Source organism: Giraffa tippelskirchi, chromosome 3, assembly GCF_054371585.1.
Source record: "Giraffa tippelskirchi isolate mGirTip1 chromosome 3, T2T-mGirTip1v1.2.pri, whole genome shotgun sequence".
NCBI lineage: Eukaryota > Metazoa > Chordata > Mammalia > Artiodactyla > Giraffidae > Giraffa > Giraffa tippelskirchi.
In genome coordinates, this window is record NC_137277.1 from 149511644 (window position 1) to 149525386 (window position 13743).

General features: G+C 37.2%; 2 protein-coding genes across 5 annotated transcripts in view; one reads left to right on the forward strand and one right to left on the reverse strand.

Moving 5' to 3' along the window:
• Positions 1 to 13743, forward strand: part of FAM117B (family with sequence similarity 117 member B) — an 87302-nt gene that overhangs the window by 41478 nt on the left and 32081 nt on the right. For all 4 annotated transcript variants that reach the window (XR_014080043.1, XM_081581975.1, XM_081581973.1 and 1 more), the window contains exons 3-4: positions 1844 to 1936; positions 2913 to 3026. Coding sequence is in view for 3 of the 4 variants with exons in the window: in XM_081581975.1 (XP_081438101.1) it covers positions 1844 to 1936; positions 2913 to 3026 (207 nt within the window). In the remaining variant the exon portion in view is untranslated. The remainder of the gene's footprint in view (positions 1 to 1843; positions 1937 to 2912; positions 3027 to 13743) is intronic.
• Positions 12474 to 13743, reverse strand: part of ICA1L (islet cell autoantigen 1 like) — a 75730-nt gene continuing 74460 nt past the window's right edge. The window contains exon 15 of the transcript XR_014080047.1: positions 12474 to 13042. The gene's annotated coding sequence lies outside the window, so the exon portion shown is untranslated. The remainder of the gene's footprint in view (positions 13043 to 13743) is intronic.

Genomic DNA, 13743 nt, shown 5'->3' on the forward strand with positions numbered 1-13743 from the left:
CATAATTTATTTGGCCAGTCCTCTGTTTGGTTATGGTGGTGATTATAGTCGCTAAGGTGGTTAAAGTCCCTGATGCTGGGAAGGATAGAGAGCAGAAGGAGAAGAGAGCATCAGAGGATGAGATGGCTGAATGGCATCACTGCTGCAATGGACATGAACTTGGGCAAACTCCGGGAGATGGTGAGGGACAGGGAGGCCTGGCGTGCTGCATTCCATGGGGTTGCAAAGAGTCGGACACGACTAGGTGACTGAACAATAGTCGCTAAGTCTTGTTCGACTCTTGCAACCCCATGGACTGCAGCCTGCCAGGCTCCTCTGTTCATGGGATTTCCCAGTCAAGAATACTGGAGTGGGTGGCCTTTCCCTTCTTCAGAGGATCTTCCTAACCCAGGGATTGAATATCTCCTGTATTGCAGCCAGAATCTTTACTGATGAGCCACCAGGGAAGCCCAGTCCTCTATTAACATTTTTCTAATCTCTTACTTGCTGTAGGGAATAATATATGTCATTTTGTGCATAGAGGCATATATTTGTAGATCTGTGATATAAAGTACCAAAAGGTTATTGTGTCAAACAGTATGTACATTTGTAACTTTGACAGCAATTGCCATGTCACCTTCACTAAAGACTACCAATTTTACATTACACCAGCAATGGAGGACAGTGTATGTAATCAAATTGCCTAGTCTTAGTGACCTTAACTTGCATTTCTTTTATTATGGGGTGAGGCTGAGCAGTATTTTCATCTGCCAAGAATGACTTTTTTTCCCCCTGATACAGTGTTTTTAAGTTCTTGATTTTGTGTAACCACCAAGAATGTAACATTTTTGAAGCTGTACTCTGCAGTTATTTAAACCAAGAAAAGACATAATTTAGAGATTTAGATTATAAACTCTGGAATTTTAGGTTTATATCTTTGGCTTCACCACTTCCTAGCTGTGAGACCTCAGGCAACTTACCTAGCCTCTCATTGTCACAACTTCTTTATCTACAGACCTTGAAGAACTTTGTATATGTATTAAATCAGATAGCACAGTGATGACCTTTCATTTACTTTCATAAAGCACAGTACCTAGCACATAATAAGATCACAGGAATGTTGGCTATTATCAGTATACATTTGTTCAGCAAATGGTATGCTTATAATTATATAAAAATAGTAATTTTTATTAGTAATAGAAGTGAAAGAAATAGGCTAAAGTATTGCAGTTAGGTAACTGGTGCTGAAGAATTATGGGTAATTTGTGTTATTTTAAGTATTTTGTAATACCTAATTTTTTTGTAATAGGCATGTATTTTGTAATAGAAAAATACGGTATACTTTTTTGTAGAAAGGAATAATGTTTTTCAGGTTTATTGAGATATAACTGACTTATAGCATAATGATGTGACATACATGTAGCACAGTGATCACCATAAACTTAGTTAACATCCATTATTTCACAGTTAACAAAAAAAACATTTTTCCTTGTGATATCTTGTAGGATCTACTCTCTTAGCAACTTTCTAATACATCATACAGCAAGTGTTAACTACAGCCATAGTGTTGTATATTATACCCTCAGTACTTATTTCTTGTAACTGGAAGTTTATACATTTTGACCACCTTCATCCAGTGCCCCCTCTGCTAACCCCAAATCTGATCTCTTTATCTATGGGCATTTTTCTTTTTTTTAGATTCCATATGTGAGATCATACAGTATTTTTTTATCCTTGTCTGTCTGACTTATTTCATTTAGCACAATGCCCTCAAGGTCAATCCATGTTGTTGCAAATATGGCATTCACTATTGTTAAATGATTAACTATTTTATAAAACCTCTTTCTTCTCTTTCCCATTATAGACAGAGAGTGCATGGGCTGAAGAATACTCTGAAAAGAAGAAAGGGTCTCACAAACGTTCAGCATCATGGGGCAGCACAGATCAGCTTAAGGAGGTCAGAAAAATGGTTCCAAGGAAGTGGGTGTGAAAATTTGATCCCTTGGTTGACTAGTTCCCAGAAGCTGTGAGCTGCAAAGATTTGTCAGTTCCATTGTTTTTTAATTTCTTTCTTTTTTTTTTTTGGTGGTGATTTTGTTTACTTGAGAAATAACACCAGAAAAACAGAAAAATTTGAATAGGGAAATACACATGTAACTTACCTGATTATGTGTTTTTATTGTTTAATGAGAATCCATAGCTGTTAATATAATTAAATATCAAATGTATGACATTGTAGTGATACAACAAATTCACTCTTATTATTTCTATATACAATGGTAAGTATTTTTGATATTTAGTAACCCAGTGTAACGAAGTTGATTATGGCCCTATGCTATGATTACCATTTTTTGTGCCTATAATTAACACATTTGTGTTTTAAATATAATGTAGCCATAAAACAGAAAAATTCAGTCAAGGAATAATTTCAGATATTAATCAAAATTATATTTGTTATTTAAAGATTGTATCTAAATGCATTGTAATGAAATGCATTAATCAGTCAAATTTGATTTTTAAATAATACTGTTTACTTTTTTGGAGCTGTTGAAGGTAAGGTATTGATAAAGCTAATTCTAAAATGTAACTCACTATAAGGAAAATGAGAGAATAATTATCATTGTTTTTGAGTTATTTGTGAAAGCTATAAAGTATAATTGCTAAAAACTTCATTTATTTAATACTTTGGAAGCTTAAAGGCGTAGATCAGTGTTGGAACATAATTTTTTCTTTGAAAGAAAGATATACATTTATACATATATAGATACGTGTATATATACATGTAAATTTTTTAAAGTAAATCAGATTTTTGTGGTATGGTTTAAAAACTCAAAAGATATAATAAGGTTGAGTTTTATTGGTTATTATTAAGCAAGGATATGTTTTATGTGACGTGGAAGACACTCCGATGCACTTATTTTTCCCCTTTTCAGATTGCAAAATTACGCCAGCAATTGCAGAGAAGTAAACACAGCAGTCGGCATCATCGAGATAAAGAAAGACAGTCTCCATTCCATGGCAACCATGCAGCTATTAACCAGAGTCAGGTAGGAGCACAAGATACCACAAAATCCAGACAAGGGTTATGTTGTTTTCCTGGTGTCATGTTATTGCATAGGTAAATGTTTATGATAAAGATGTTCAAAAGCATGTTTGAAATAGTGATTTAATACTGAATCACAGCCTTCATTTAAAAAAAAAAAACAATACTAAGTTGACAAAAATGATATTTTCTTTTAATGATATGACTTCTGGGAGATATGGTTAGTCACATATTTTGATTTTTGTCTTTGTCAGTTTGGTATATTGGAGGCAGAATAATACAGATGAGCATTGGCTGTGGAACTGGAGCCTAGATAAGTAACCTGTTAAAAGTCTCGGTTTCCTCATGTGACAACAGAGGATGATAATGATACCTGGCGCATGAAGTCTTTTAGTAGAAAAGGTCTTTAACTGCTTTGATTTCTTAATTGAACCCTATGAACTGCTCTTGATGGCTCACCCAGGGAGCATTTCTCTTCATACTGAAATGACATTGGATGGCGTCCCTTGGCAAAGAGAGAGCAGGAAAAACTTTGCTTGCTCCTTTTTTAGATTGATAGCTTCTGATGATTGTCAAGTATATGTGGATTGTTTTCAAGAGAAAGTATGGGTGAAGTAATTTTTTTTTTTAAACTAACCATTATGTTCTAAAATATTGATAGATGGGTCAAACTTGATTTCACGAATTTATAGTTTGATTGCAGTTTGGCTTCCAGTAACTTTTTTCTGTATATAGGGCATTTTAATTATAAAATATGAATATACATTGACGCATTTAAAAGCCTAAACAAACTGCATTTATATTTGGAAAAATGGAAAATGCAAAATTGACCAAGTAAGAAGTGAAAAATTTAAATAGACTATTGGAATACTAAATATTCCACTCACTCTCAAAAGGCCACAGACCCACCTGGTTTTATAGGTGAGTTTGCCAACCTTCTGCTCCCTCTAATTCATCCATAAATAATTTAGATGTATTTCTAAGAGATAACTCCAGTTCTTATTTCCTATCCATATTTTTACTCCAAGTAGAATAGAAGTTAAGATTGAGTTTTATTGAATTTTAATTGATGAGTTTTAGCAGTTTATAACTTTCTGAAGTGATTTTTTAAAAAGTTGTTTTAAATTAACAATTACAGTGGTAAAATTATCCAAAGATTTTTTTCCCCTGCAAGTTGAATTTGCTTAATAAAGACTATTGAAGTTCTCATGAACTTCATTTTTGTCTAAATGAAGGTGCCTCTTTGTGGAGAAGGTGAGGACTAGAAAATATAGTAACTTGAAAAATAAATTCACATGGCTTGACTTTTGTACACTTGACACACCTATCATCTTGACTAGTTGACTTGCTTTATTGAGTATTAAGGCCAGTCAGAGATCAAGCACATGTGTATTATGATAGTTATGGCAGTAGTATTCAGACTTAATTGAAACTTTAAGACTGTGAACATGAAAATATTATTCAAGTCATGATTGTGGCTTGGTTTAGTGGATTCTCTCTCTAGAGGAGAAAGTACCAATTTGAGATATGTGTGCTTTGAGGCCATTCCGCCATCCATGCAACATTTATCAAATATCTGCCATATGACTGGTGTTGTAGTATTCATTAGAGGATGTAGTGATAAATGAAATATTGGGGCTTTCCCCCCACCAAACCTCAGTTAATAAGTAAACAGTTAATTTTTATACAGTATAATGAGTATGTTGATCAGGAAGTGTTCAGAGTATTGTAGAAGGGGCATTTATCCTTGAATTGACAATGAGCCATCTAGAAAGGCTTCTAGAGAAAGTGGTGTCTAAGTGATCCATGAAGGATAGGTAGAACTTAGCCAGTTTTGGGCTTCCCTTGTGGCTTAGCTGGTGAAGAATCTACCTGCAATGCGGGAGACCTGGGTTTGATCCCTGGGTTGGGAAGATCCCCTGGAGAAGGGAAAGGCTACCCACTCCAGTATTCTGGCCTAGAGAATTCCATGGACTGTATAGTCCATAGAGTCGCAAAGAGTCAGACAGAACTAAAGATTTTCACTTTCACTTTCTGGACGCAGAAGAAATCATGGCTCTAGGGAGGGGTGGTAGTAAGAGATTAGGTTAGCCAGAGCTGAAATTCTTCATGTCTCAGTTGTTAAGAAATTTGGACTTTGTCCTTGAAGCACCAGAGAACTATTTTCTACAATGCAGGGGGTGGACAGGTGATCAGATACACATTTTGACATGATCATTACGAGTTCAGAGTAGAGGATGAATTTGGTACAGGACAAGATTAGGGGCAGGAAAATCTATAAATAGATTTATAATCCATGTAAGAAATGATGGTGACTGAAAGTAAGGTAGAAGCTATGGAACTGGAGAGAATGGACAAACCTGAGTGATATTTAGAAAGCAGTAATTAATAGTTGAACTCTAGTAAGTGCTTACAATATGGGAACACTGTACTCAGCTTTTGTATATTTAAGCATTTAATCCTCATCTTTGAGGTGGAAATTGTTACTACTCTAGTTTACAGGCAAGGAATTAACGCTCAGAGAGCTCATGTATCTTGTTCAAGGTCACATGAGACAGAGCTGGGATTCTAATCGAAACATTTTGACTTCAGCATCTCAGTCTTTAAACTTTTTTAGCTTATGGTTGATGATATGGGAATGATGGACATAAAGGAGTAAAAGGTAAGGCCAATTCTAGCCTTTAAACATGATTTAAGAAATATATCCACCTACCTCACACCATGTACAAAAGTAACTCAAAATGGATCAGTTCAGTTCAGTTCAGTCGCTCAGTCGTGTCAGACTCTCTGCGACCCCATGAATTGCAGCACGCCAGGCCTCTCTGTTCATTACCAACTCCCGGAGTCTACCCAAACCCATGTTCATCGAGTCGGTGATGCCATCCAACCATCTCATCCTCTGTCGTCCCCTTCTCCTCCCACCCCCAATCCTAGGCCTAAATATAAGAGCTAAAACTAAAAACTTTTAGATGAAAACATAGGCATAAATGTGATGTTGGATTAGGCAATGGTTTGTTAGATATGACACCCAAAACACAAGCAACAGTAGAAAAAGTACATACATTGGACTTTATCATAATTAAAAACTTTAGTGCTTCAAAGACAAGCTACAAAATAGGCAAAAATATATACAAATCATATGAAACACTTGTATCTAAAATATATGAAGAACTCTTGAAACTCAATAATAAAAAGACAAGCAGTCCAATTTAAAAATGGACAAAGGATCTAAATAGAGAGTTCTCCAAGGAAGATATGCAAATAGCCAATAGGTATGTGAAAAAGATATTTATCATTATTTGTCTTATAGGGAAATGAATACAAATTCCAGTGAGATACTACTTCATACCCACTAGAACAGCTAAAACTAAAAAGACAAATAGCAAATTTTAGCAAGAATATGGAAAAATCGGAACGCTTATATATTGCTGATAGGAATGTAAAATCCTGCCAGCACTGTATAAGTCTAGTAGTTCCTCAAAAAGCTAAATAAATGTAGAGTTACTGTATGACCCAGGGCTTCTTCTCCAAATTATGTACTAAAGAGAATTGAAAACATATGTTCATATAAAAACTTGTACACAAATGTTCATAGCAGCATGGCTCACAGTACCAAAATTTGGAAACAACTCAATTGTCCTTCAACCAATGAATGGATTAATAAAATGCAGTATATATCCATACAATGGAATATTACTCAGTCACAAAAAAGGAATGGAGTACTGATATAGACTACCATATGGGTGAACCTTGGAAACGTAATGCTAGGTGAAAGAAGCCAGATACAAAGGAACACATGATTGCCATTATATGAAATGTCCAGGAGAAGCAAACCCATAGAGACAGATTGTAGATTGGTGATTGCCTAAAGCTAAGAAAGTTGAGGGAAGATGGAGAATGAGTGCTAATGTGTGAAGGACTTTTTTTTTTTGGTGTGATTCTAAGATTAATTGTGATAATAGTGGTACAGTTCTGTTCAATTACTGTTCATAAGCAGAAGTTGTACACTTTAAATGAGTGAGTTGTATGATACTGTGATTTCTTTTTCAATAAAGTTCTACCAAAAAATATGTACTAACCAACATAAAAATGAATAGATAAAATACAAATATAATTGTCTGGAAATAATAGATTACATGCTAACAAAGAAACCAAAAGTAACGCAGGAGGCCTTATAACTGTAGAAGATGAGTGCAGGTGCTCTGAGCTCAGATTGTTTAGCGTAAGACTTGAGTCATGCTGCTTGCTAGCTGTTTGAAGTTCCTTGGGTTCTCTGGATTATATTACCTGTTTGTTGTGTTGTTCTGAGGATTAAATGGTGCGTGTGTGTGTGTGTGTTAGTCACTCAGTTGTGTTTGATTCTTTGTATGCCCATGAACTGTAGCTCTCCAGGCTCCTCTGTTCATGGAATTCTCCAGGCAAGAATACTGGAGCGGTTAGCCATTCCTTTCTCCAAGGAATCTTCCCAACCCAGAGATTGAACCTGAGTCTCCCGCATTGCAGGAAGATTCTTTAGCATCTGAGCCACCAGGAAAGCCCATTAAATGGTATTCAGTTCAGTCCAGTCACTCAGTTGTGTCTGACTCATTGTGATCCCATGGACTGCAACACGCCAGGCCTCCCTGTCCACCACCAACTCCCGGAGCCTGCTCAAACTCATGTCCATTGAGTCGGTGATGCCATCCAACCATCTCATCCTCTGTCGGCCCCTTCTCCTCCTGCCTTCAGTCTTTCTCAGCATCAGGGTCTTTTCCAGTGAGTCAGTTCTTCGCATCAGGTGGCCAAAGTATTGGAGCTTCAGCTTCAGCATCATTACTTCCAATGAATATTCAGGACTGATTTCCTTTAGGATGGACTGGCTTGATCTTGCAGTCCAAGGGACTTGCAAAAGAGTCTTCTCCAACACCATAGTTCAAAAGCATCAATTCTTTGGTGCTCAGCTTTCTTTATAGTATAGAATATTATAAAACAGTTAATGTAAATTTTCTTGGCACAGAATAACTGCTCAGTAAATCTTAGGTTGCTTCCAGTTGAATTTTTCTTTAGGCTTCTCTGCCAATTCATATTGAACTTATTTTCTAAAACTTTAATTATCATAAAAATATTTACATGCTTATTATAAAAAACTTTAGAAACTAAAAAAATCAAACAGAAAAATTATATCTCTGTACTTTACATTTTAAACTTATACAATGTGTATGTCAATTATATCTCAATAAAACTGGAAGAAAAACAAACTAACAATAAGAAATATTAGACCTCAGTCAAGCTGTTACTTTTTTAAAAAATCGAATAGGAAAAAAATCATCCCGAGTTTCACTCTCTAAAGATAGCTATTCCTTAAATTCTTCTTTTCCTTTTTCATTCCTTGTAGAGATCATACCATATATTAGACATTATGTATTTTTAAAAATTTATTTAATGTGGAAAAATGTTTATGCTATTACAGAGGGCTTCAGAAACATTTTTAATGTTACAGATTCTGTAGAGCAGTTCTCTTAATTTTGGCCATTTCAGTTCAGTTCAGTCGCTCAGTCGTGTCCGACTCTCTGCGACCCCATGAATTGCAGCACGCCGGGCCTCTCTGTCCATCACCAACTCCCGGAGTCTACCCAAACCCATGTTCATCGAGTCGGTGATGCCATCCAACCATCTCATCCTCTGTCGTCCCCTTCTCCTCCCGCCCCCAATCCTACCCAGCATTAGGGTCTTTTCCAATGAGTCAACCCTTCGCATGAGGTGGCCAAAGTATTGGAGCTTCAGCTTCAACATCAGACCTTCCAATGAACATCCAGGATTGATCTCTTTTAGGATGGATTGATTGGATCTCCTTGCAGTCCAAGGGACTCTCAAGAGTCTTCTCCAACACCACAGTTCAAAAGCATCAATTCTGCGGCGCTCAGCTTTCTTCACCGTCAAACTGTCACATCCATACATGACCACTGGAAAAACCATAGGTTGGGTCCATTTACTGTGTGTAAGAAGAGGTGGCAAGAATACACAGAAGAACTGTACAAAAAAGATCTTCACGACCCAGATAATCACGACGGTGTGATCACTCACCTAGAGCCAGACATCCTGAAATGTGAAGTCAAGTGGGCCATCACTACGAACAAAGCTAGTGGAGGTGATGGAATTCCAGTGGAGCTATTTCAAATCCTCAAAGGTGATGCTGTGAAAGTGCTGCACTCAATATGCCAGCAAATTTGGAAAACTCAGCAGTAGCCACAGGACTGGAAATGGTCAGTTTTCGTTCTAATCCCAAAGAAAGGCAATGCCAAAGAATGCTCAAACTACGCACAATTGCACTCATCTCACACGCTAGTAAAGTAATGCTCAAAATTCTCCAAGCCAGGCTTCAGCAATACGTGAACCGTGAACTTCCAGATGTTCAAGCTGGTTTTAGAAAAGGCAGAGGAACCAGAGAGCAAATTGCCAGTATCCGCTGGATCATCGAAAAAGCAAGAGAGTTCCAGAAAAACATCTATTTCTGCTTTATTGACTATGCCAAAGCCTTTGACTGTGTGGATCACAATAAACTGGAAAATTCTGAAAGAGATGGGAATACCAGACCATCTGACCTGTCTCTTGAGAAACCTGTATGCAGGTCAGGAAGCAACAGTTAGAACTGGACATGGAACAACAGACTGGTTCCAAACAGGAAAAGGAGTACATCAAGGCTGTATATTGTCACCCTGCTTATTTAACTTCTATGCAGAGTACATCATGAGAAACGCTGGGCTGGAAGAAACACAAGCTGGAATCAAGATTGCCAGGAGAAATATCAATAACCTCAGATATGCGGATGACACCACCCTTATGGCAGAGAGTGAAGAACTAAAGAGCCTCTTGATGAAGGTGAAGGAAGAGAGTGAAAAAGTTGGCTTAAAGCTCAACGTTCAGAAAACTAAGATCATGGCATCTGGTCCCGTCACTCCATGGGAAATAGATGGGGAAACAGTAGAAACAGTGTCAGACTTTATTTTTCTTGGGCTCCAGAATCACACTGCTGATGGTGACTGCAGCCATGAAATTAAAAGACGTTTACTCCTTGGAAGGAAGGTTATGGCCAACCTAGATAGCATATTTAAAAGCAGAGACATTACTTTGCCAACAAAAGTCCGTCTAGTCAAGGCTATGGTTTTTCCAGTCGTCATGTATGGATGTGAGAGTTGGACTGTGAAGAAAGCTGAGCGCCAAAGAATTGATGCTTTTGAACTGTGGTGTTGGAGAAGACTCTTGAGAGTCCCTTGGTCTGCAAGGGGAGATCCAATCAATCCATCCTAAAAGAGATCAATCCTGGGTGTTCATTGGAAGGTCTGATGTTGAAGCTGAAACTCCAATACTTTGGCCACCTCATGCGAAGGGTTGACTCATTGGAAAAGACCCTAATGCTGGGTAGGATTGGGGGCGGGAGGAGAAGGGGACGACAGAGGATGAGATGGTTGGATGGCATCACCGACTCGATGAACATGGGTTTGGGTAGACTCCGGGAGTTGGTGATGGACAGAGATGCCTGGCGTGCTGCAGTTCATGGGGTCGCAAAGAGTCGGACACGACTGAGCGACTGAACTGAACTGTGTGCTTAAATCTTTTTTCTACGTTATACTTTTCTAGGGGTAGGAAAATAACTTTCCATTATTTGGTTAATAAGTTTAAATATCTGAGGGCTCTTTGACTTTCCTCATCATAGGCTCTCCATGTTACTACAGTTTTTTTGTTGTTGTTTGGAGTTCATGATATGTAGATTATTATTTTTGGAGGGGGGTTCCAGCTTTTATCTTTCCCCCTTTATACAAAACAAAACAGAAGAAATGATACAGGATTAAAACTGCAAAAGTAGTTAATTGGTGGAACAGATGCATAAAAAGCCAGATAGGAAGACAAGCTTATTTGTAATGAGGGGCCCAGTGCTCTGTGACTACCCTGAAGGCTGGGAGGTGGGAGGGGGAGGGCAGGTTCAAGAGGGAGGTGACATTTGTGTGCCTCTGGCTGATTTATGTTGATGTATGGCAGAAACCAGCACAATATTGTAAAGCAATTATTTTCCAATTAAAAATAAAAAAGGAGACATATGTAAATGACAGTAGTTTGTAGTTTTTACAAAAGACATTAAAAAAGAAAAGTCAAATAAATACATGTTACTGTTTGTAGCACACTGTTTACATCAGTATTAAAGGGGAGAAAACACTAATCTAGGGACAGATAAACCACATGGTCCAGGTCTTTAGGAAGATTATTGGGAAATTCCTTTAGCATCCCTTAATGATCAAGGACAGTACTGTTCTTATAGTGGATAGTCTGTAACCACTGGCTAACAGAAGATCTTTTTCTTGGGCTTGCAGTGGATATTTTACAGTTAGAAAAGAATTCTCACATACTTTTGAGTGATTCTTTCCCTGGAAATTCAGGAGGGGGAACTATTTGTTATGAAGAATAAATGCTGCCAAGTTTCTTAGGAGAGAGAAACTTTTCACATGTCATTGGTTTCCAAAATTGGCAAAACTCTTGGATACTTAAGATATCATTTTTAAGGAATATTTCAAGAAATACTCTCATTAGAAGATGTCGCCAAGAATTGGAGTTGGTTCTCGTGAGGTGGATGAACCTAGAACCTGTTATACAGAGTGAAGTAAATCAGAAAGAATAAAACAAATATCATATATTAACGCATATATATGGAATCTAGAAAAGTGGTACTGATGAATCTATTTGCAGTGCAGGAATAGAGACGTAGACATAGGGAACAGACTTGTGGACGCTGCAGGGGAAGGGGAGAGAGGGACGAATTGAGAGAGCAGCATTGACACATACACATTATTGTGTGTAAAACAGATCGCCGGTGGGAATTTGCTGTATGATGCAGGGAGCTCAACCTGGTGCTCTGTGACAGCTTAGAGTGGTGGGAGGTGGGAGGGAGGTTCAACACGGGGGGACATATGTATACTGGTGGTTAATTCATGTCAATGTATGGCAGAAACCAATACAACATTGTAAAATAATTATCCTCCAACTAAAAATAAAAAAAAAAATTTCAAAAAGGTGTAGCTAACACATTTCAGAATTGTTTGATGATTAGAGTCAGATGTTAGTAACAGAAGAGCTGGAGATGCAGCATAAACTAATTTAAGAGTGCGAATTTTAAAATCATGCAGGTGTTTCTGGCTGTGATAGGCTCAAACAAGAAAGCCCTCCCATAGGATTTTCTTATTGCTTCATCTGGGCTGGGGACATGATAATTTTGTAATAGCTTAGGAGGGTTTGAGAGCAAAGGGATCATGAGAAAGAAAAGGGGGGAAAAAAACCTGTTTTCATCTGAGAAGTGAGAGGAGCATTGCACTTTAAAGAGAAAATTGCTTCTTGACACTGGAATCTTTGTATACCTGTCCAGGACATGATTGCTGTTCTTGAAAGTTTCAAGATTTTGCCACTGAGAAATCAAAACAGTAGGTGCTTCAGCTGTGACCTTCATTAGAGAATATAGCTGTAGCTTAGAAGAGCTAAGACGGGGATAACACATAAGAGGACACTGATCTCTGGAGGACAGAAATAAAGTGATGCTGACGGGACAGGAAGAATCAAGGCCACGTGGAGCCCCCTACAAAAGCCCCTATGATGGGAAAACTTTTTTTCCCCAGTGCTTTCTAATTTTTTTAAAAAGCCATTCTAAACATCAGTTGGGACCACCGTTTTGTTGTATTAGGGTTTCGGGCTCATATTTCTTTCCTAGATTTCTGTTGAATTGCTGAACAGACCTTTTTCTGTCCTACACAGTTTTCTTCCTTTGAAAATTTAGCTCTCTTTATCTTTTTCCCTGCTCAGCTACTATTTGAGGAGGTATTTTTCTCATCTTTCCTGAGTCTGCATGTCTTGCCACAATTTTATCCCCATGCTTTGAAACAGATATTCAAGTTATAGTGTAGATTGGACTCTAATGAAACTTCAGGGTTAGCCAAACCTTCTCTTGGAGTTCTTTCTTTGTTGGTTAATTAACAGCTTTTATGCAGTTTGATCTTTAAGCTGTAATGTAATATATAGATAGAGAATGTAAATAGCAAAAAGAAAACTTTAAAACTGTGATTCACCTAATTGAAATCTTACTTGAGTGGAAAACATTCTGATTTGAAGAGAAAATAATCAAGAACTGAGAAAAATAAGAGATCCTTGTTTCCAAAGGTCAAATCTTAGGAGAGAGAGATTTTTCCTTAATAATGGAAGGATTTTTAACCTTTCAGAGCTGTCTAAGGATACCTCTCAGTTAATATGATAACCCACTTGTATTTGCATATACTGGTTTATATTTAGAAATACAGGTTTTATTACAGAAAGCTATGTAGATGTGAGAAAAATAAATTATATATACACACAAAATTCCTTAAGAACTATTGAAATGAAGCATAAAAGTCAAAGTATAATCATTTTTGTTATTTTTAGATATTTTAGAGCATAGTTTATGTAGGGAATAAAATCAAAGGCCTATTACTTTCTATTTCTGGCATAATAACAGTATGTTTAATGAAGAAAATCTTTCCCCGGCAGCTTGGGTAGATTATTTTTCTTCTAATCATATAACTATTTGCTAGTTAAGTGAATTACTGTTGAACCTTTGCTTCATTTACCTAAAATGGTGTGTTGACCTTAGGAAAGTGGCCATTTTCTTTTTTTTTTCCTTCCTTTCCTTTGCTTTAAATAAATTAAACTATCGACACTTGCCGCTATTT